The sequence below is a fragment of the Desmodus rotundus genome, chromosome 8, assembly GCF_022682495.2.
Source record: "Desmodus rotundus isolate HL8 chromosome 8, HLdesRot8A.1, whole genome shotgun sequence".
In the NCBI taxonomy this organism is placed as follows: domain Eukaryota; kingdom Metazoa; phylum Chordata; class Mammalia; order Chiroptera; family Phyllostomidae; genus Desmodus; species Desmodus rotundus.
The window spans coordinates 16,825,903-16,846,969 of NC_071394.1; the positions used below are offsets into that span (position 1 = coordinate 16,825,903).

Here is a 21,067-nt window from a genome sequence, read left to right on the forward strand (position 1 = left end):
TCATCTATTAGCTTACATAGTCGAAATTGCACATATCTTCAGTTTTTTCCCTTTAATGTTGGATTCACTTCTAATAATAACTAACATTTATTAAAGGTTTCATATGTGCATATGTAGCTCTAAGCTCTTTGTGTGTATTAATTAAGTCATCTTCATAAAAAAAAAGCTCTTGAAGTTGCCCCTGCCATGATGTCCATTTTAAAACACGAGGAAACAGGCATAGAGGAGTTAGAGTGACCTGCCCGAGGTCCCCGAGTTGCACAAGTGGGGTAAGTAGGATATAAACCGGGGTAGATAAGCTGTAGAACCCTGTCTGTACCACTGTTAACGATATTTTGACTCCCGGCTCCATGTACGGGAGGAGGTATAAGCTTACACACCAAGGCTGTGATGTATACACTGTGTGAAACACATTGAATTTGGGGACATAAGTGATGAACTGTAATGCTGCCTTTTTGAACTTGCTAGGCTTATAATTGAAATCTTTGAAAAGAAAAGTAATTTTGCTGATTTGCCTTTTTTAAATTAACACGATTCATTTTCATTGGTACGTTTGCTCCAGAAGCTAGTTTGGCAGAGTAAGGGCCAAATGTTGATCCAGTCTTTCAAGGGCAGTGTGCTGTCTTATCCCCACATTCAGCGATGTGTCATGCATGTATTTGGTTTAGTTTCTATTTCCCTCATTTGGAGGACTTTGAGGAATTTATGATTTAATAGGTAGTCTTAGAGTTATATTCTCCTCTGTTAGTTATCAGACACAATCTTGGTTGGGTTTTCTATCAAGATTAAATGGTGAGCAGACGCACCAAGCTCCACGGCTGTTCTCCAGGGCTGTGTAATTAAAATTTAACTTATGCTTATGAGTGAGTACAGGAATGGGTGTGGAAGCAGCAAAAAAAAAATCTGAATACTTTGGAGTGTCTAATTGGAGTGTATCGCATACCCAACCATGCTTGGAGCGGTAGGATTTCTCTGGATGCTGAGTGTAAGGAAGTATGGGCTACAGAGAATTCAGAGAGAGTTTGCCTGCTTAGCTACTGTTCTCCTTGAATATTTAGATGACCTGTTAATGTGGAATCAAAGAACACCCAAATTCTTTCATGAGTCCAGTACATATTTGGAATCTTACAATCAACAATGGTTTGTTCAAAGACCTGTTTTTCCAGCTGATAAGTAGCTGCACCTTGCAACCCCGCAGACACCTCAAAGTCAGCATGTGTAAAATTAAAGTTGTTGGTTCCTTCCCTGGGACAACTTTTTTTAAAACCATTGTTTGTCCTCTTTTCCCATTTTCAAGTCAGTCCCCCTAGAAATGTCACTTACCCTGGATTTATCTCTGATAAGTATCAGCTCTTCCCAAACAATTAATTGGTTTGTCTCAATCTTCCCTTCTTTATTCTTTTACTGCCACCAACCTTCAGGTTTACTTAGCAGATTCTTAGTGGTTTCTTTATTTATTTTCTTTTTTTTTTCGTTCCCTTTTGTTCTCATCTCAATTTATCCTGCCTGCCTCCTCCTCCCTTTTCCTTTAAGTTCTATTTCTCCCTCCCTTTATATCTTTTCTTTCTTCCCTCTTTCCTCTTTTCCTCTCTCCCTCCCTTTACTTTTCAAAAATTCTATTTCTAGATCAATCTTCCTACATTTCGTAGGAAATGTAGGTCTAATTTGTATAAAAACATATCATTTTAATTAAACCTGTGCAATTAAATATAGGCTTTCTGATAAGACATTCCTTTTCCAAATTCTCTCCCACCCCAGTCTCCCTCCACACTCCCTGAGAGCAACTTCCACTGTTTCAACCATCACTTCTGCTTTTCTCGTTTTGTTTCCTGCACCTGAAAAGCCTTTCCATGGCTCATTTCAAATGCCAGCTCATTTGGCCACAGCTGGGTTGACACCTCCTTCCAGAAGCCTTTGCTGACCTGTCCCTGTAGATGAGCTTCCTCTACACTGTCATGGAAGTTGGTACATCCCTCAGCAGAGGTACACATTCCACCGTTGGTGTCATTGATTGACTTAGGGGCTTTCTGCACTGAATCACAGATGTCCGGAGTTTGGGACTGTGTCACTTCAGTGTGTAACCCCCATGCTTGGCATAGGAGGGGTGCAACAAAGCACCCGTTCTGGAGGAAGGGTGCTCCACAGTGATTTGACTCTGTTTTCCCCTTTAAGACACTCTTTAGAGCATACATGTAATTTTTACTTCCAGTACGAGCCGGCGGTAACGGTGAGTCGATGCATGGACAACGCACAGCTTTATAACCCACTTGCACTGCACTTTCTGTTTTGCTTTGCAATTTTCCACCCAAAAGATTGTCTTCCAAATTATTGACTGACTTTAAGATTTATTGGTATTCTATCAGCCGAAATACCAAATAACCGTAGAAAATTGGTTCAGTATTACGCTGAGTCAAATGAGAAACCAGGTTGGGGCTTGACTGTGTTTTACTGTATTCCAAAAAAGCTGATGGCAAAAATGTGCGTAATTAAGAATAGGCAGTGTTTTACCTTTAAACTTGCCCCTTAGACCAATTTAACTTTTGGTTCCTCCCCCACCCCCCAAATTGTTGGCTCTTATAAAACCAAATGAGAAGGGTGTTTATTCCAGTTATTCCAGTGACACAAGGAAAAGGCTGTGATGGCATGAGACTGATGATTGACATCTAATTAGACTTGTCATTGAACTTTTTAAAGTCTCCATCAAGGGATATCATTAAGGCACATTATATGCTCCGGTGTTTTTCTGAAACACAGCACTACATAGAGGCCTTCCCTGTGTGATGAGCACATTGACTCTGACTGGCTATTTTCAGTCGAGATTGGCCCTTAAGATTTCTTCACGTTATTTTATCTTCCATATTTGAACAATGATTTTTTAAACACCATAGCTTTTTATTGTTCAGGTTTTTGCTTTTTTTGACTATCAGCCCGTAACCTCAAGCTTTCTTAAATGAGTAACCTCCTAATTGTCTCTGTTGCTATCAATTATGGTACTTGAAAATGAACCACATCTGAGAAAGAGTTTGTGTTTAGTTAAACAACTCTTTTTGTTCCATTAAACAAAAGTACATGTGCTAAAGTGTCATTTTAAGAGTTCTGAGGCTTTAAAAAAGTCTTTTCCTGTGACATAGTCTTTTAGATATTATTCTTACTACTTTGTTCCATATTATTAGGGGGAAGGACATAAATTGAGGTTAAATATAAACCACTTATATTTTTAACTTCTACACTGAAACATTTTTGTGGAAAGACATATGTATATGAATTATAAATGAAAGCCACGGAACATACCACATGGAAGGAACCATGTTTAAAAGCCTAAGGTTAAAATAGAATAAACACCATCATGTCCTCAATCAGTGAAAAACAATTCAAAATCTGGTTTTTTTTTGGGGGGGGGGGCCATACCAGGTATGTTGAGTGTGTCTCTATAACTCTAATTCACAAGCAAATGTCTTTATAGTTGTTTGTTTGTGACTGAAAGATAGATTTTGTTCTGTTTTTTGGAGCAGCCCGCATGCATCAGGTTGAGTCAGTAATAATGGGCCCATGAATTACTATGGCTTCCTTATCCCAGGTAACTCCGGGGCCATAGTGAGAAATTTCTGTGTGCTCACATTTCCCACAATGAGTGCATTCATTCATCCGGAATGTACTGAGCCCCTACTTACTTCCAAAGATACAGACAATACCATTCCTTCTGTCCAAAAAGGAGTGTAAACAGAAGTATGAGCTTAGTAACACAGAATATAACTTTCTCATTTACAGCTAACAATACGAGGAGTGCCAAGCTTATGACTGTCACTGATGGGCTTCGCCGCCCCCCTCGCCCCCCATTCAGTCTTTTCATCGCACTGGTGGGATAGATTCAATCAGTTTATTTTATTCAATAATAATCCTGTTTATGTGACTAGAACTGTAGAGCGTGCTGTCTACTAGGGTATTCACTAGTCACATGTGGCCATTTAAATTTCAGTTAATTAAAACTGAATTAATAAAAATTTCATAAAACTACTTAAATTTAAAGATCAGTTCCTTAGTTGCATTGGCTCTGTTTCAGGCACTCAATAGCTGTCTGCGGCTGGTGGCTGCCCTGGACACCATAAACTGCAGAACATCTCTATTACCTTGGGAAGTTCTGTCAGACAGCCCTGCCTACAATGTGCAGGTCCCTTTCACATTCGTCTCCTCGCTCGACCCTCACAGTTACCCTAATAATAACTGGCAAGGCCTACAGTATCAATGACAGCCATGAAGATGAGGATACCGAGGTGCCAGGAGATTCAATAATGTATCTTTCCATAGAATTTAACCTATAGAACTTCCTTTGGGAGCAAACAAATGCAAGTAAAGATAAATGTAAATGAATAAGGATTTTATCTACGGTTTTTGATCTTGAAATATAAGTCATTTAAAGGCAGGGATATGGCATAGCTTGTTTATGGTTGTAATCTGATATTTATCACAGAGAGGGCACAAGGTAAACACTCAGTAGTTACTTAGCTACCGACTGTGTGAATGAATAGTTGCAATGTTTGGTCCAAACAGAATTTATAGTTAAATAGAAATTTTAAAATGTGGCTAAGGGACCACTGAATTAATGGGTTATAATTAAAGTGCTGGTTAGCAAAAGAAAGAAGATGAAAACTTACCATCTTTACTCTGCTTGAGATGTCTTTTTTTTAGTATAGTCATAGCTAGGGAATGATAAGGGTTTTTTTTTTTAACTTCTTGCTATGTTTAACCATTGGAAAAGTTTGAGATAACTTTTTAAAGATTTTATTTATTTTTAGAGAGAAGAGAAAGGAGAGAGAAAATGTGGGAGAGAATTATTGATGTAAGAGAGAAACATTGATTGGTTGCCTCTCTTACACGTCCAACCTGGGACTGAACCCACAACCCTGGCGTGTGCTCAGACCAGGAATCGAACCGGCAGTCTTTCCCTTTGAGGGACGATGCCCAGCCGACTGAGCCACTATGGTCAGGGCTGAGATAATTCTTTGTGCAGGTACCATTTCCTGCCAATAGCATTCTCTAAACTCTTACAGAGCTCATTTATCTTGCATAGCTGTTCTTGCTGCGTACTTATATTTAACCCAGAAAAGAGCTGCTTTAAATTCACATTTGTGAGTCGTGGCAGTAAAATGAAGATGGTCAATAGTCTTGGTATGGTCTCCTAAAATTATGAACTATGTCTTATTTTCAGTTATATTTCACCATGACCTAAGTGTACAGCTCTGACACAGAAAGTGTAAAAATTGCCACAAAAGAGCATTTAGAACTTCTTTTTTAAAGAAAAAAGAAATAGGACACTGAATAATTCTGTTTTCTAAAGTCAGCTTTATAATATGAAGTGTGTAATTCTAATACTATATTAGCTTTTAATGATATAAATAGTCTATGAGTTACCAGTATCTATGAAGGTAAATCAATAACCCATAGAGGTGTCAGTATTGTTTTCCTGCCATCAGAAGAGGTCCTTGTGTTTTTATTTGTTTGCCTTGGTGTTTTGGAAAGAAGAGTCAGTAGCATGGAGGCACTCTTCAGCATAAAATATATAACCATTAAAAACATCCTAAATAATGGAGTTGGCTCATTTTCCCTGGGTGAAGACATATAGATACCACCAACTTAAAAGATTTAATGTAGCTGTCATAGTAGTTTAGATTATCCTAAACCAAAATTCCTTACTGGCAGCGTTTTTGTTTGTTTGTTTATTTGTTTGTTTTTAACTAAATGGCCAAATGGCCTTTCTTTTGTGGGGTTTTCACCTGATAGTCATTCTTAGCCTTGACTTTCTGGTTTCTGCCCAACAAATACAGCAAAGGATGTCGTGATGCTTAGTAATAACTTAAATTTCACCTCAAAATTGTATTTGTGGGATTTCTTAACACTATTTTGCTCTCTGTTCATCTGTGTGGACATGGAACATGAGTCTTGAAAATTGCAAAACAAAGACATAGTGATGATGTGTCGTGGTTTTTCAAGAATCCCTGTTCTACAAGCAGAAGTTAACAATATTTCGTATTAGAAAGCTCATCAACTCTTAAGCAACGTGGCAGCTAAAATGAGCAAATTTCATATCTACATTTTGCACACTAACTTTCTGAGCTTACATTACAGGAGAATGGGATACTTCAGAATTTACCTCTTTTGATTAAAATTGAAGCCCAGGAATAAAGTACCTGAGTTGCTGGCATCTCCTTCACATGCTCTGTTTTTGAACACAAAGTTTCTCCTCACCGCCAGTGAATTGAGGGATGGATGGAGGGGTTTTGCAATGTAGTAAGCACTCCATTTGGGTGCAGACTTTCGTTGATTTAGTCACCGAAGTGCTGGGTTGCAGTGATGAGTAGACTCTCTCCTACTGTGGTCTGGCTGTGACGTCTCTCACACCCACCACAGCTTGTCAGGTGCCCCCTGGGTGGGTGCCTCATTCTTCCCCTTCGGGCTAGATGATGCTCTGCCGTTGACAAGCTGAAATCTGTGTGCTTGCTGTGGTGATACAGACATTTGCCAAAAGTGAAACACGTCACCCTTTGCTTGAAGGCTGTGGGAGACCTTCATAACTTACTGTCTTGACGGACAGAGTAAATGTTGAGCTGTTTTGGCTGTTCATGCACATTTCCTAGAATTTTCATACTGAAAATAAATTCCCGGGTTGCCCCGATTGAGAAGCTGTTGTGCAGCGAGGTTAAGTCGTGGGATCCAGGGCACAACTCTCTCTCTGGGTGGAAGGATGGATTTCAGTCTCAATGCTGTACAGTGGAAGCACAAATGTGTTTCTTGATGTGTGAAGGAATATTGTTTGCATATTAAGTAGAGCCTTTTAAGTGATTTTGAGATGCTGGAGACTTTTCTCATGGACTGATTTGGATATGAACAGTGATCACACATGTCATTTTTGAGCAGCTGTTGAAGAAGGCAGAACATGATTATGCCACGTGCTTAATCTATGACATCTGGTTGCTGGAAAAACAAAAAAATTCTCTGATAGTTGGAAGACACACTTTCTCTCTCCTTGGAGCATTTCAGTCAAAGCCTCACTATGAAGCCGGCCACGTTGGCTGCTCAGTGGTGGCACTTTGTTAAGCTGCCTGCTGAGGTGCAAACCGGGGACGGAATAAGGACTTTATAGACAGTGCTCTTTGAAGGCCTTCATTGCCTTGATACTATACAATCTTATGATTTCCGGTAGAACCCTGAGCTGTGGCGTTTTTCTGTGGTAGAATAATTTGTATTTTGGCGTTTGAACATCCCATGAGGGACTGCGCCTTTGCTCTGAGACAGAGCCTCACTCTGACACGGCCCAATTACATTTTCTTCTCTCCATTTGTCCGATGTTGGAGAACACTTTAAACCTTCACATCAGTCCTCCTTCACCAAGACTTCAAGTCCACTGCGTTCATTTCATTTTTAATCTTAACAGTTCATGCACAGGCTTTGATTATAAGTCATTTTATGTGGTCATGTCCGCGTCATTATTTTACCCCCAAAATAAACTTCATCTTTGCCTGCATTCTTATTGCTTCAGAAACTGAACAGAGACTTTCCTTGGAGAACTTCTGTTTTGAGGAATCTCTGAGCAGCTGCCTCTGATTTTGACAGCCATCCTTAGCTTTGTCGGAAGAAATCCCACATGGCTTGGATGCTTCTGCAAGTGCTGGATTAGAAAGAGGCAGTAGTAAAATCTACTTTGTTGAAAATTGTCTTCTTAGCTTTTTTTTCCTTCTAAAAAGCATATGTTATTAAATCCTTTCAATTAGTTACAGTGCTTTTATTACTTACCTTCTTCTGATATCATGGCCAAAATGTTTAGCATAATGAGCGTCTCATAGAGTAGCTGTTGAATAATGAAGAGTGAATTTACTTGGCTCTGATTATCCAAGTGATTTCCTAATAAGCAGAAGTACTATTGTATTTTTTGATGGAATACTTGCCAGTGTCTCCTCCTCTCTCCTGTGGAGAGCAGCGAATTAATGATAACTTAAAGTAACATCCATCTCTTGTATACCAGGTCACTTCAGGCGGAACATTCATCGGCATTGGACGGAAAACACCAGATTGCCAAGGAAACACCAAGTACTTCCGCTGTAAATTCTGCAATTTCACTTACATGGGCAACTCATCAACTGAACTAGAACAACATTTTCTTCAGACTCACCCGAACAAAATAAAAGCTCCTCTCCCCTCCTCTGAGGGTGCGAAACCTTCAGAGAAAAACTCTAACAAATCCATCCCTGCACTCCGATCCAGTGATTCTGGAGACTTGGGCAAGTGGCAGGACAAGATCACGGTCAAGGCAGGTGACGACACTCCAGTTGGCTACTCAGTGCCCATCAAGCCCCTTGATTCCTCCAGACAAAATGGTACAGAGGCCACCAGTTACTACTGGTGTAAATTTTGTAGTTTCAGCTGTGAGTCATCTAGCTCACTTAAACTGCTAGAACATTATGGCAAGCAGCATGGAGGAGCGCAGTCTGGCAGCCTTAATCCAGAACTGAATGACAAGCTTTCCCGGGGCTCTGTCATTAATCAGAATGATCTGGCCAAAGGCGCGGAAGGGGAGCCAATGACCAAGGCGGAGAAGGGCTCCAGTGGGGCGAAAAAGAAGGACTTCTCCAGCAAGGGAGCAGAGGATAATGTGGTGACAAGCTACAATTGTCAGTTCTGTGACTTTAGATATTCCAAAAGCCATGGCCCTGATGTCATTGTTGTGGGGCCACTTCTCCGTCATTATCAACAGCTCCATAACATTCATAAGTGTACCATTAAGCACTGTCCATTCTGTCCCAGAGGCCTTTGCAGCCCAGAAAAGCACCTTGGAGAAATCACTTACCCGTTCGCTTGTAGAAAAAGTAATTGTTCCCACTGTGCGCTCTTGCTTTTGCACTTGTCTCCTGGGGCGGCCGGGAGCTCGAGAGTCAAACACCAGTGCCACCAGTGCTCCTTCTCCACCCCTGATGTGGATGTGCTCCTCTTTCATTACGAGAGCGTGCATGAGTCCCAGGCATCGGACGTCAAACAGGAAGCCAACCACCTGCAAGGATCATCAGAGGGGCAGCCGGCAGTCAAGGAAAGCAAAGAACACTCATGTACCAAATGTGATTTCATTACCCAGGTGGAAGAAGAGATTTCCCGACACTACAGGTAAGCCACGGGGTGGGGAGGGCACATCAAGAAATTGATAGGGCCCTGGCCAGCTAGCTCAGGTGGTTAGAGTGTCGTCCTGATACACCCAGATTGTGGGTTTGATCCCCAGTCATGGCACATACAAGAATCAACCACTGGATACATAAATAAGCAGAACAACAAATTAATGATTCCCTTTCTCTCTCTCTCTATCCCTCTCTTTTTCTAAAATCAATAAAGGAATTAAAAAATAAATAAATTGATAGAAACAACTGATGCAAAAGTGGCTGGGAGTGATTGTGGTGACCTGGGGAAGTTACAGGACAAGATCACATAAAAGATCATTTGTAAAACTGCAGATTATATGTTTATAGAGGTGATAACTGCAGATTTTAACTGGATGACTTGTTTGAGACCATTTATTCTTCTGTTTCTTACCTGTTTTATTCCATTTACTGACCATATTTTAAAATCTGCAGTGATGCTGGTAACACCAATGAGTTTACTGATAGATGACGGTTCACTGATTTGTCCTGGCTAAGTTTAGCTTCATAGTCCACAATTTTGATGGAGCCACGCCCGAATGAAAAGTATCACTATAATTTCTTCGGTTCTTTATTCCGATCTAGAGACAGTCCATTTGAGAACATGTTGCTCATTCTTTTGAATGAGATTGGCCATCCTTTGAGCTTTAAAAAATTGAGCAACAGCTTGTTTTGCATGCAAACAGTAATCTGAAGGTGAGGATTCTGTAGTAGGTATGACTTGGATTTCTAGACTCTTGCTCCTCCAAGCAGGTAGCGCTGCTTAAGTTATTTCAGATTGGTAAACAGAGATAGAGTATGTCAGAGTTTCCTTCGACTTTCACTCTATTCTCTTTGTAAATGTTAATTTTCCCGGTTAATCTTCATGCTTTCTAGAGGTGAGTTTAGGATACATATCTTTATTTCATTTATTTATTCATCCCTTAGCTAATTAATTCCAAAAACATACACCACGCCCACTGATAGAGGAGAGAATAAGACAAACATAGTGCCTTTGTGGAACTCATAGTTTCGTAGGAGATCTCGCCAGATCATAGGAGTGTAGAGTATCATGAAGATGAGCAGAGACCACAGTGTTTGAATATAGTGACAACATAGCCCACTATGGTAGATTAGGAAATGCCTCCCTGAGGAAGGAGCATTTAAATTGAGACCTGGTTATAAGCAGGAATTACTACTTCACCAAAATCCTGGTAGTACCGTGTGTTCAGATAGGACTTAGCATGTATTGGACGCTTTTCTGTTATTATTCCTCCAAGTATCCAAGTAAAGACCTTTATTTATGATTTTTAAGTGCTTTTCCATACATAGACTTGATATCCTAACTTAAAAATTTTCACATCCCAAGATTTTAAACAGTTGTCCCATTGTTTTTGAAAGTCATGAGTTCATACTAATGTGTGTATGTTTTCTCAGCCGCACTCAGCAGCAAGGCAGTTCATGTCCAACAATGGGCTAATAATGCTAAATGTTAATTCGAAGGGCATCCTAATGTTCACAGTGAATCTAAATGCTCAGAAAACACTTCCTCAAGATTGACACTGTTTAATTTATAAGGTCAGCCCTAGGAAAAGACACAGTCCTGCAATCAGATGTGTTCACACTTGGCAGTGAGTGTTTCTGGCTCCTCTGATGTCAGCTGCATGCTAATTTATTTCTGAGACTAGCAGACATTAGCTCTCTCCCAGGCTGGACTAGTGTGCGTATTGTGCATGCAGATTTGTTCGGTGATGTAAAAACTTTCACATGTGCGTGCACGTTGGTTAGGTGATGTGAAAATCAGATAATCCGTTCCTTTTATGGAGGAGGAGGCTTTCTTCAGTCAGGAGGAGATCAGCCACAATGCACACACACCACAAGGCTACATCTAGATAACAGATCACTCAGGTGAGTGGTTTCTTCTCAAGGAAGCTGAGGCCATTGCTTGAAAACCTATCTGAAAAAAATAGATACTTTTGTGAAATGAAAATAATCCCAAGAAATAAAACAGTGAATAAAATATGACGGAATAATATCAGACTTTACTCAGTATTTTTTAAGGAAAGTAAATTTCTGAGCAAAGAGACTAGTCTTGTCTTGTTTCCTGCCTCTGTGCCTGGATGGCTGATAGGTTCTCGGTGAATATCTTTAAGTAAGTGAAATCCCCGTGAGATGTGACTTCACCCTAGTTTGGTTAAGCTGAGATCTCCATGGTAAGTTACAGTTTAATCTTTGGCTACTAAATGGTCTTGGAATCCTTCTGAGGACATACATTCTAAACAAACTGATGTTTGTGCATTTTAAATTTAGGTCAACCTCTCAGTATTTTATTAGGTAAAACATTGAACAGCACTTGTCCCTAGGGCATTAAAATTATACTTAAAACCTGGTGGAGTTTGCTTGATCCTAGATTCTTTAAGTTGCCAGGCAGTTCATCTATGATTTTTTTAATGAATTCATGTAGAAATATTTGAAAGTTAGGCAATTTCAGGAGTCCCAGCCAATGAAGATACAAGGATGTGAAAGGAGAGAGTCATGAGGATGTTGAAAACTTGATTTGCTATTGAATCATTTTCCCCAAATACTGCATTTTGAAGATAGTATCAAGGGACAAGTTTACTCTATCACAATGATATCTTTTTAGTTAAATTTATGCATATTCATATTATTTATGTTGGGAAACTTTCACCATCATTCTGTTTTACTGTGGAACATTCTAGGCTTTTGAGTGTTTATATACAAGACTTACAGTGCAGTAAAAAGGTAGTATCAGCTGAGAACCGTACAATATGTGAAATCACGCAGCTATAAAATAACTGTAGCTGAGAAGCAGGGGAGTTGATTTAGAGCCACGAGTGGAAAAACCTCAGTGTGGATTGCATGGGCATTTCCCCAAAGAACCGAGTTTAACCTGGGTTGAGCTGCAAACAGCCGGTCAGTAACTGGAATTTGGTCAGTTTCTTAGTGTTGCGTATTTACTTATTATACCCCAGCTCACACCATGACTGAGTTACTATGTTCCACTCATGAACTTGTATCTCAGACTCCATTTCTCTTAGTACTTCATTAAACAGTGTACCTGTTCTCTAATTGGCAACTACTCATCTCATCAAAATTTTCAATGTTATAACTTCTGTTTCTGGTGTAAGAGGCCTGTCTCCTTACAAAACAACTCTACTAGATAAAACATACTTTTTAATGCCTTGCGAGACTTCCACAAGTTAAGGAAAAATTCTGAAGCTTTTCTCTTCTCCCTCCACCAAGAGTAAACCAAACCCAGACTGGAGAGAGTGAAGGAGACGCGGGATGTGAGGTTGCATTGAGGGCAAATGCCGGCCCGGATGCTGCCTTTGGTCAGCAGTGGCCACCTGGAGTCACTGGCAGACACTGTACAGAATCGAATTTTACTTTTACCTCAAAGGTGGTTAAAGTGATTCCATATCAGTGCCTTCTTTGACTCCTGTCTGAAGTAAACATCAATCTGTGTATAGCGGTGGACTTCAATTTTCACTCCACAGTATCCATGGCCAGGCTTAAGATAAACCTTGTATGAGCTCACTAGTGTACACATTCTCTATGGGGACAGGGATATAAACCATGATATCTAAAATCAGTATAAAATGCAGTTAATAGCTTTAGATACTCAGCAACTTCACATACAATAGTTTTCAATAATAAAATAATAATAAATGTTTAAAATCAAAATTCAACTTACAAATTGATGAAGTCATATGAGACTATAAGTGAATATTTATAAAGAAGCAACTATTTTTTTTTGCATTGAACACAGAGTTGTTGAAACTGAAAACCTATGGATAGTTAAATAACATACTAGCAAATGATTGAGAGCAAATAAGTTAGGTTAAGTCGGAAGACATTAGCCCAGAGTATTCAAGAGACAGGAAGGGGTGGAAAGTCTCAAAAGCAGCTCTAATGTGCATCTTATTCCCTAAAATAAGTGAATATAGTGAATGGAAGGTAGGCAACCAATGTTTGAGGAGATGCTGGCAGAAGGTTTTCCAGAACTGTTAAAAGATACAAATTCACAGATATAAGAAAGCATAGCTTATACTAAACAGGATACAACTGACGCAAGAACAACTGTGTGTGTTCACTTGTACACAGATTTTATTCAACTGACCACAGTTCAGTTACCAGTGCAGTTCAAATCCGAGTTGTTCCAGGGTGCACTCTACGACCGAGCGTCCTCATCTGTGCAGGGCGACTGTGGCTGCATGTGGATTTCTAACTGCGAGGGAGGTCAGCACCCCATGCCTCATGTGTTTCAGGGGTCAACCGTCTATGCAGATAAATCCGGTCACAGACATGTTGTAATAAATGTTAAAATGTCAAGGCAGAGAGGCACTTTAGAGCAACTAGAGAAAAACAACATACCTACTCAGAAAGGACAGGTTAATAGCAGACTCTTTTTTAAATCACAAAATTGGAGACCAGAAGAAGGAGGAATACTATTCAAAGTTTGAAGAAGGGAAAAAAACCCAAAACAGACAACCTATTGTTGTCTACCTGTCAAAACTATCTTCTAAGAATAAGCACAAAGACATTTTCGTATAAGCAAAGACCAGAGAAATTGAATAAATTTAAACAATGATAGCCTGCCTAATTTATGCAGTAAAGAGGGATCAACTGAGATATTGGACAAAACTAATACGTAAGTTTGCAGAGGAAATATTCAGAACTAAATTGTTCTAAGGCTGTGCGTGAGTAGTCTGGAGTTAGTGAGTTAGGACTTTGCTATGCATCAAGATAATCAATGAAAGGACAGGAAATGTGTGCATGACTTCCAGAGCTATAGAGGAGAAAAATAGAAGAACAAAATAAAGAACACCCATAATATTCAATCTGTTTTTTTTTAAAGGCAAAAAAATGGGGAAAAACATGGGATTTGAAAAGTAAGATCATAAAAGTTTAGATATCAGAAATCATAACAAATCTCTGTGGTTTAAATTTTCCTCTTAAAAGATTTTGTTAGACTGCACTGGCCGGGTGGCTCGGTTGGAGTGCCATCCTGCACACCAAAAGGTGGGGGGTTTGATTCCTAGTCTAGGCACATACCTAGGTTGTGGGTTTGATCCTTGATCAGGGTGCACACTGGAGGCAACCAGTAGATGTTTCTCTCTCACATTGATGTTTATCTCTCTCTCTCTAAGAAAAAAGATATTATTAGACTTACTAAAAAATAAAATTCAGCTATAAGCTGTTTACAGGATGCACACTCAAAATATAAGACAATGGAGTTTGAAAGAAAAAAAAATAGACTGAGTTATTAGAGCAAATATAAACCAATGGAAATTGAGGTAAGTTTATTAATGTCATACAGTTTACACTCTCAGACAGGAAGCATGAGGGATGAGTCATCACATAATGGGAAGATATTTAGTTCTTCAAATAAATATGAATTATAAATATAAATATAAATAAACGTATACATAGAGCCAAAATTGATACACAGGTATAGTAAAAGTATGACCAACCATATCACATGGTATGGTAAATTTTTTAAAACGTTTCTTATTAAAACTTGAAGAGAAATAATTTTTCAAAATATAAAGACTTGAAAAAAAAATAACAATGTTGATTTAATAAAAACTATTAATTCTGCACTCAACAATTAGAGAGTAAATGTGCTTTTCAAGCAGATATAAAGCACTTAGAAAAACTGACACATATGGAGCAAAAAAAATCAGATTTCAGAAAAACAACATCAGAGAATATGTCCTTTGGCTCAGTGTATTTAAGGCAGATCTCAGTAACAAAATATAAAGGGAGGTTAACTTACAGAAGGCAGACACTAACTCAAGAAGAAACGGGCCACTTTCTTAATCTCAGAAAGCATAGGTGTTAAGAAAAGAATATTATAAGAGGTATAAATGCTCAGGATATATTTATGAAGTGAATCTGGCAAATTGCAGCAATATAAGATGCTCATATTCCCAACTTTTCACAAGAAATTAGTTAAATTACTTGCAGAGTTTTCATACAGTAGAACATTTTACAGTAGTGAGTTTGAGTAACTAATAGCTGAATACAAGATGGATGAGTCATGTAGGCATAATTTTGGCTGAATAAAGACAAATTGAAGAAGACTATTTGCAAGCAGATACCAGTTTACAATATTTAAGAAAGTTTGAACACTAGCAAAACAAAACTATATATATTCATATGTATATTCCTATCTGTGCCATGATAGTCATTTTCATTTTATACATATATTGAACTGTATCATAAATATTTTTATCTCTATATCATCTCTCTCTGTATACACACAGGGTGTGGCAAAATAGGTTTACAGTTTTGAGTACACGAAACAGTTTATTCTTATTCTTATTTATTAATTATCGTGTTATTTTGCAGACACACCACTATAAACCCACTTGAGCCCCACCCTGTATGTGTATACACATACACTACATACTCTATACATAACAAGAGTGACTTACTTATTTACTATCATATTGTATGATTCTATGATTATGTTCCAGTTTTCAGTTTTTTGTAAACCTAGATATAAATATATAATATATATTTGTATATAAATAAATTGTAGGTACGTATGATTAACACTATATGATACAATTTTAAAATGAAAATGAAGCCTCAGTTCTCATCAACACACATGCCCAATGAATACTGAGTAAATGCTCAATCTCCCTTATTATTAAGGTGCAGGTAGAAGAATGTGAAGGGGGGATAAATGGTGATGGAAGGAGACTAGACTTGGGGTGGTGAACATATGGTATAGCGGACAGATGATGTGTTATAGAATTATACTTGAAACCAATATAATTAACCAATGTAACCCCAACAAATTCAATAAAATTTTTTTAAAAGAACTACCAAAAAGTGTTAGTATAATCATTGTCTACCAACTTGTTCTCTAGCATGTGAAAAAATATATATGTGTATTTTGGTAGTGTATGTGATGACAAGCATCTGTCCATTTGGAGATTTAGGAATGCATTTAAAATTTTCAGAACAGTGTTTGAATCTTTTAGACATAAAATATATCACTCAGGCTGAAGGAAATAACATCGGATATAGTGGCTGTAAATGAATGTGGCTACTGGGCAATCTCTGTCTTCAAAGAGCTAGTGAAAGAACATGGGCTGTGTGCTCTGCTAGCTCTGAAGAACTGATTTTCTGATGAGCCCTTAATGCTGAGCCCATCGGTGGCAGCCAGCCCCACAGCACGTCAGTACGGAGTCTCTAACGGGGAGAAGGCCGTGGTAGACACCTTTGGATCTGTGTGTGTTATGGGACGTGCTCCATTAAACAATGCCTAATAAGTCAGCTGCCCGTAATACCTGGAAATGGATACAACAGCACAGATTCAGAATTTCCACTGTGAGACAGAACGTTACCCAGGATATTGAACTCCACTGAGAAAAATAACTCACAATGTCACTACCTTTATTTGTATACATTATTTATTAGAAATTCAGATTGAATGGTCCTAAAGACTGTACAAGAGACATTCTCAAGTCTTGGAATAAGGTAAATTTTAGCCATGCTTTTCATTTCATGTCAGTTTATATAAATGATGTTTCCTTCCTATTTTATAGGAAAGCTTCTCTTTCCTTTTGAACTTTTCACAGGGCTGTCTTCCTCTCAAAAGTGAATCATGAGGTGCAATTTTTCAGATATGAGAGTTATATTTTTTCTACTGCTTGATGGTGAAATCAGCCCCCACCCCCCTTAAAAAAGTAATTACTCAAAATGCGTAAATACTAATCAGATGATTTCAGCTTAAAATATAAACAAATGAGTTGACTGAGTGGAGTTTTATTCAGAAATTCAGTTTTTTGAGGACTGCTTCTCTGTCCTCCACTAAGGCTGAGTATTATAGTTCCAGCTTCTAAGAGTTGATTGATCTGCTTATTCACCTGTAATTCTTTTTTTTTTTTGTCCCTGAAGAGGTACTCTCTTCACCATTCTACAGTGGCAGTAATCTCCAGTACCACAGGTGTAGAGCTTTATAACAACGAAATATATATTACATAAGTGATTCACTGTATTAGATGTCAGATCTACTGAGCAATATCTAAACTAAATCACCTCCATTTACTCCTCTTCTGTGACAGTTTACCTATAGGTATCTGATTCCATAATTACCAAGAAATGTCTTCCAAAGTCTAATTGATTGGTATTTGTGATTTATTCAATTACTTTGATGTCCATTTAGTCACGGAAGAAGAAAAACTGTGCTTAAAACTGTAGGAAGTGAGATGCAATGATTTGGTACAGGAGAGTTCTTTAAGCGCTGGCATAAGTCTCTGGAAGGTAACGTAACAGAGAGAAAGAAAGCAGTGCTCAGAGTTGACTTCACATGTACTGTGAGCTGCTTTACTATGAAAACAGAAATAAAGAAATAAAGTCAAAGAGTAGCATCTTTTAGCTGACTTTATTTTTTTTGAATTTAAAGAACCTCAGCCCTTTATAAATTAGGAAAATACTTTTAATCTCTGCTAATGAATGAAATGCTCCTACCAGGATGTGAATGGATCTGAAATAAGTGCTTTTTATAGCACATGAATATTCTCTCCAGTAGAATGCGGAATAAAATATCTCTTCTCATTTGAATGAAGCACAGTTTATCCTTTTCTTTTAAGGTTGCTTGATAAGAGTTTTCTCTGGATGCAAGCGATGATTTAGCTCTTTTAAGTTTCTTTGATTCATGTCCTCATTGTCTAAAATACTGCAGGGGATATACTGAGATTTTATACATGCATGTCCCAAATATTTTATGGAACATACTTACACTAAAACGGCTTGTGTTTATTGTCTGAAGTTCAAATTTAACTGGGTGTCCTGGGTTTTATCTGGCAACCCTGTGCTAGGGAGACCTATAGAATGACATCACTTTTCCTCAGATAGCATGAGGAAAGTGTTTGCTGTTGTGTTGGCAGGAGGGTATAAAATTTAAATTAACGCAAAGCATATATTTTCAGGGTCTTTTATATTAGTTTGGCTTACTGTATCCAGGAGTTCTAGGAGTTTGTAAAGTAGGAAGAGGTTGGTTATTCAGAGGACCACTCAAAATATACCATTTGCAAAATATCTCTGTACTGCTTGCTTTTCTCTGCCCCGTAATGGCTGCGCAGCCACTAAATCCAGCATCCTGACTCCGCTGGAGCCGTGGTGGTTTGTGGAGGTCAGAGATGGTCACTCCCAAATCTGATTCTGTGGTATGTGGATTATTTTGAGCTAAGGGCATCTTTAGCTTCAGGCTCAAGAGAAACTTCTGCCTCTCCCTTGACTACCTGCAAGACCTTGAATCGGGCCTGGACCACAATTGGAGATTATTAGAGAGAACCTCTTTGACTTGTCCGCAGGGCAGGACAAGCTCCTGTTCACTAAACATCCGCTTTTCTTCTCATTCTCCAGTGACCCTTTGAAGCCCCCCAAGGCTCCTTACTTCGTCCCTAGCTCAGAACGTCTTAGGCACTCATGTTCTCTTTCTGCCTCTGAACCTCTTATACTTGTGGGGTTTCTGACTCTCTCATGGGTGCAGGATTCCTATTATGTATGTATTAAGTTTGGTTATTTCCTCTCCATAATCTTCCTCAGGTCTACTTTGTAATCAGACCAGCCAAAAGAACCTTGAAGGTAGAGAAAAGTATCTCTTTCCCCCACAGGTTTACTCCTTTGGTGACTAAGCAGATATTTACTGACTGAGTCAATGTTCTGGGTGGGGTTGGGTGGGAGCTTTGATCTTGATCTGAAGGCAATTATAACTGCAGAGTAAGACATACCGAGGATTTTAATACAAGGCAATGTGGAAAAAGTCCTCAGAGGAAGACGGTTTCAGAGTAGCACAGAGGATTGCTAGGTTTACTCTTGAGCTGAGCCATTCGGGAAGGCTTAATGGATGAGAAATAGAAGGAAAAGTCCCTGAACCTTTCTGCGGTTTTCATATTGATGCTAATAAAATGAAATGCATTTAATAGGTTAGAGGAGAGACCAAACTAACCCAGTTTCACAGTGAGTAAACTTATTCTTGAGTAATATTTCTTATACTAGGGATCGAAATCATCTCTTTTTATCCTTTGGGGACATGGCATTATGTTGAAGGTCTTCTTGGTTATTATTGAGGGAATGACGTATGTCCTAGAATATGCCCAAATCTTTCAGGAATTAATTCCTGAACAAGCTAGTTAACATTGCATCAAGTACCAAACAGCATACACGAAAGACTAACCCTGAACAAGAGTTAAGATGCTGTGTCATGCCCTCCACATTTTTTATGTGAATTTCTGTGCTTCAGGCTCCTGTTCTGTGAAGCAAGGATGAAAATACGCACTTTGTGTGATTGTTGGGGAAAATATATATAAACTGCCTGCCACTAAAGAATATTGAAAGATGATCCCTAAACAATGAAATAAAAAAGATGAATTACTGTTTGGGATTATGCTTGACAATGTCATATTTGTAGTTTTAATGTTAGCGTTGACCCTCAGAGGTGGGTAATGTTGTATGTGCTTTCCGAGAAAATGATGTTTCCCATCGTAAGACTTCATTTGGGGATGTTGTACCAAGTGCTAAGTATATCTACTGAGAGTTCATTCCAAACTAACTAATACCCATCTTGAAGTTATTTCTGACCGTGACTTCATGATTCTTGCTATTTAAGGTGTAGTTTAGGGACCAACACCATCAGCCTTGTCTGTGAGCTTGTAAGAAACACCGAATATGGGGTCTCACCCTAGACTTCCAGAATCAGAACCTGAATTTTAACAAGATTCCCAGGTGATCCCTATGCATGTTGTAATTTGAGAAGTATTGCTCTAGATGTTAGCATCGATTATTAAAAAGTTTATATTGCTCCAAGCTTATAAAGTGATGTTGTCTTTTAACTATAGTTTCTGTCTTGTATTTAAGACTGATATTATAAGGAGAAAGAAGTCCTTCAGGTCTTTAGGATACCAAATTGCAAATTGCTTTTCCGCTTCCTCTAGTGGTGTTCAAAGGACAGAAGATTGGACAGTGTAGCAGTTTACTGCTTAATTGTCAAAGCTTATTCATCCACAGTAGTTACACCCAGATTCTTAAGATACTGAATAAGAAAGGTAGTGAGGGTACTTCCTGTGTTTATTAAATTCGTGGGGCTTGGAGGATGCCTTATGAGTGTGTTGAGTTGTTAGAACCACGATCTATCTACTAAGGTAGATACTGGTCCCTGCATTGGGGTCACCTGAGGACTGTATTAAAATTTTGGATTCTGCTTTGGCTGCTGTGGCTCAGTGGATTTGAGTGCTGACCTGCAAAGCAAAGGGTTGCCAGTTCAATTCCCAGTCAAGATACATGCCTGGCTTGCAGGCCAGGTCCCCAGTAGGAGGCGCTTGAGAGGCAACTGCAAGATGTTTCTTTCCCTCTGTTTCTCCCTCCCTTTTCCTCTATCTAAAAATAAAAATTAAAAAAATCTTAAGAAACATTCAGATTCTCTGGTTATGCGCAGCAGATTCTGACTAAGTAGGGCAACCGAGAGGCCTTGGAATAGGCATTCTTAAGAAACAACTTAAGTTGTAGGGTTGCACACAGCTGTTTTGCAGAACATCGCTATAGTCAGTTTCTTTTCTACCAGTTAGAAGACCTTTCCCATTGCCTCATGTTTTCATTTTTCATTCTTCATGTTTCATGTCTTGGCTCTCCATATTGTCAGTAATTTTATTTATTTTTGTATAAAGTTAACAATTGAGGCAGCAGAGGGTAGAAAAAGAATGTTAATCTGGGAGGTGGAAGCCCTGTATATATGATTTGATGTACATACACTCAAAGGGCAAGTCACAGTTTCTCCATTTACACTTCAGTGGAGTGGGAGATCACATGCTCTATGTGAGTGCTTTGGACTCTTCGGAAGAAAAGGTGTGTGAGTTGAGCGTACTTTAATATCC

At 38.7% G+C, this 21,067-nt stretch overlaps 1 protein-coding gene across 5 annotated transcripts in view; it reads left to right on the forward strand.

Moving 5' to 3' along the window:
• TRPS1 (transcriptional repressor GATA binding 1) overlaps nucleotides 1-21,067 on the forward strand; it is a 230,996-nt gene that overhangs the window by 49,690 nt on the left and 160,239 nt on the right. For all 5 annotated transcript variants that reach the window (XM_045181502.2, XM_045181505.3, XM_045181503.3 and 2 more), the window contains one exon: nucleotides 8,018-9,150. In XM_045181502.2, coding sequence (XP_045037437.2) covers nucleotides 8,018-9,150 — 1,133 coding nt within the window. The remainder of the gene's footprint in view (nucleotides 1-8,017; nucleotides 9,151-21,067) is intronic.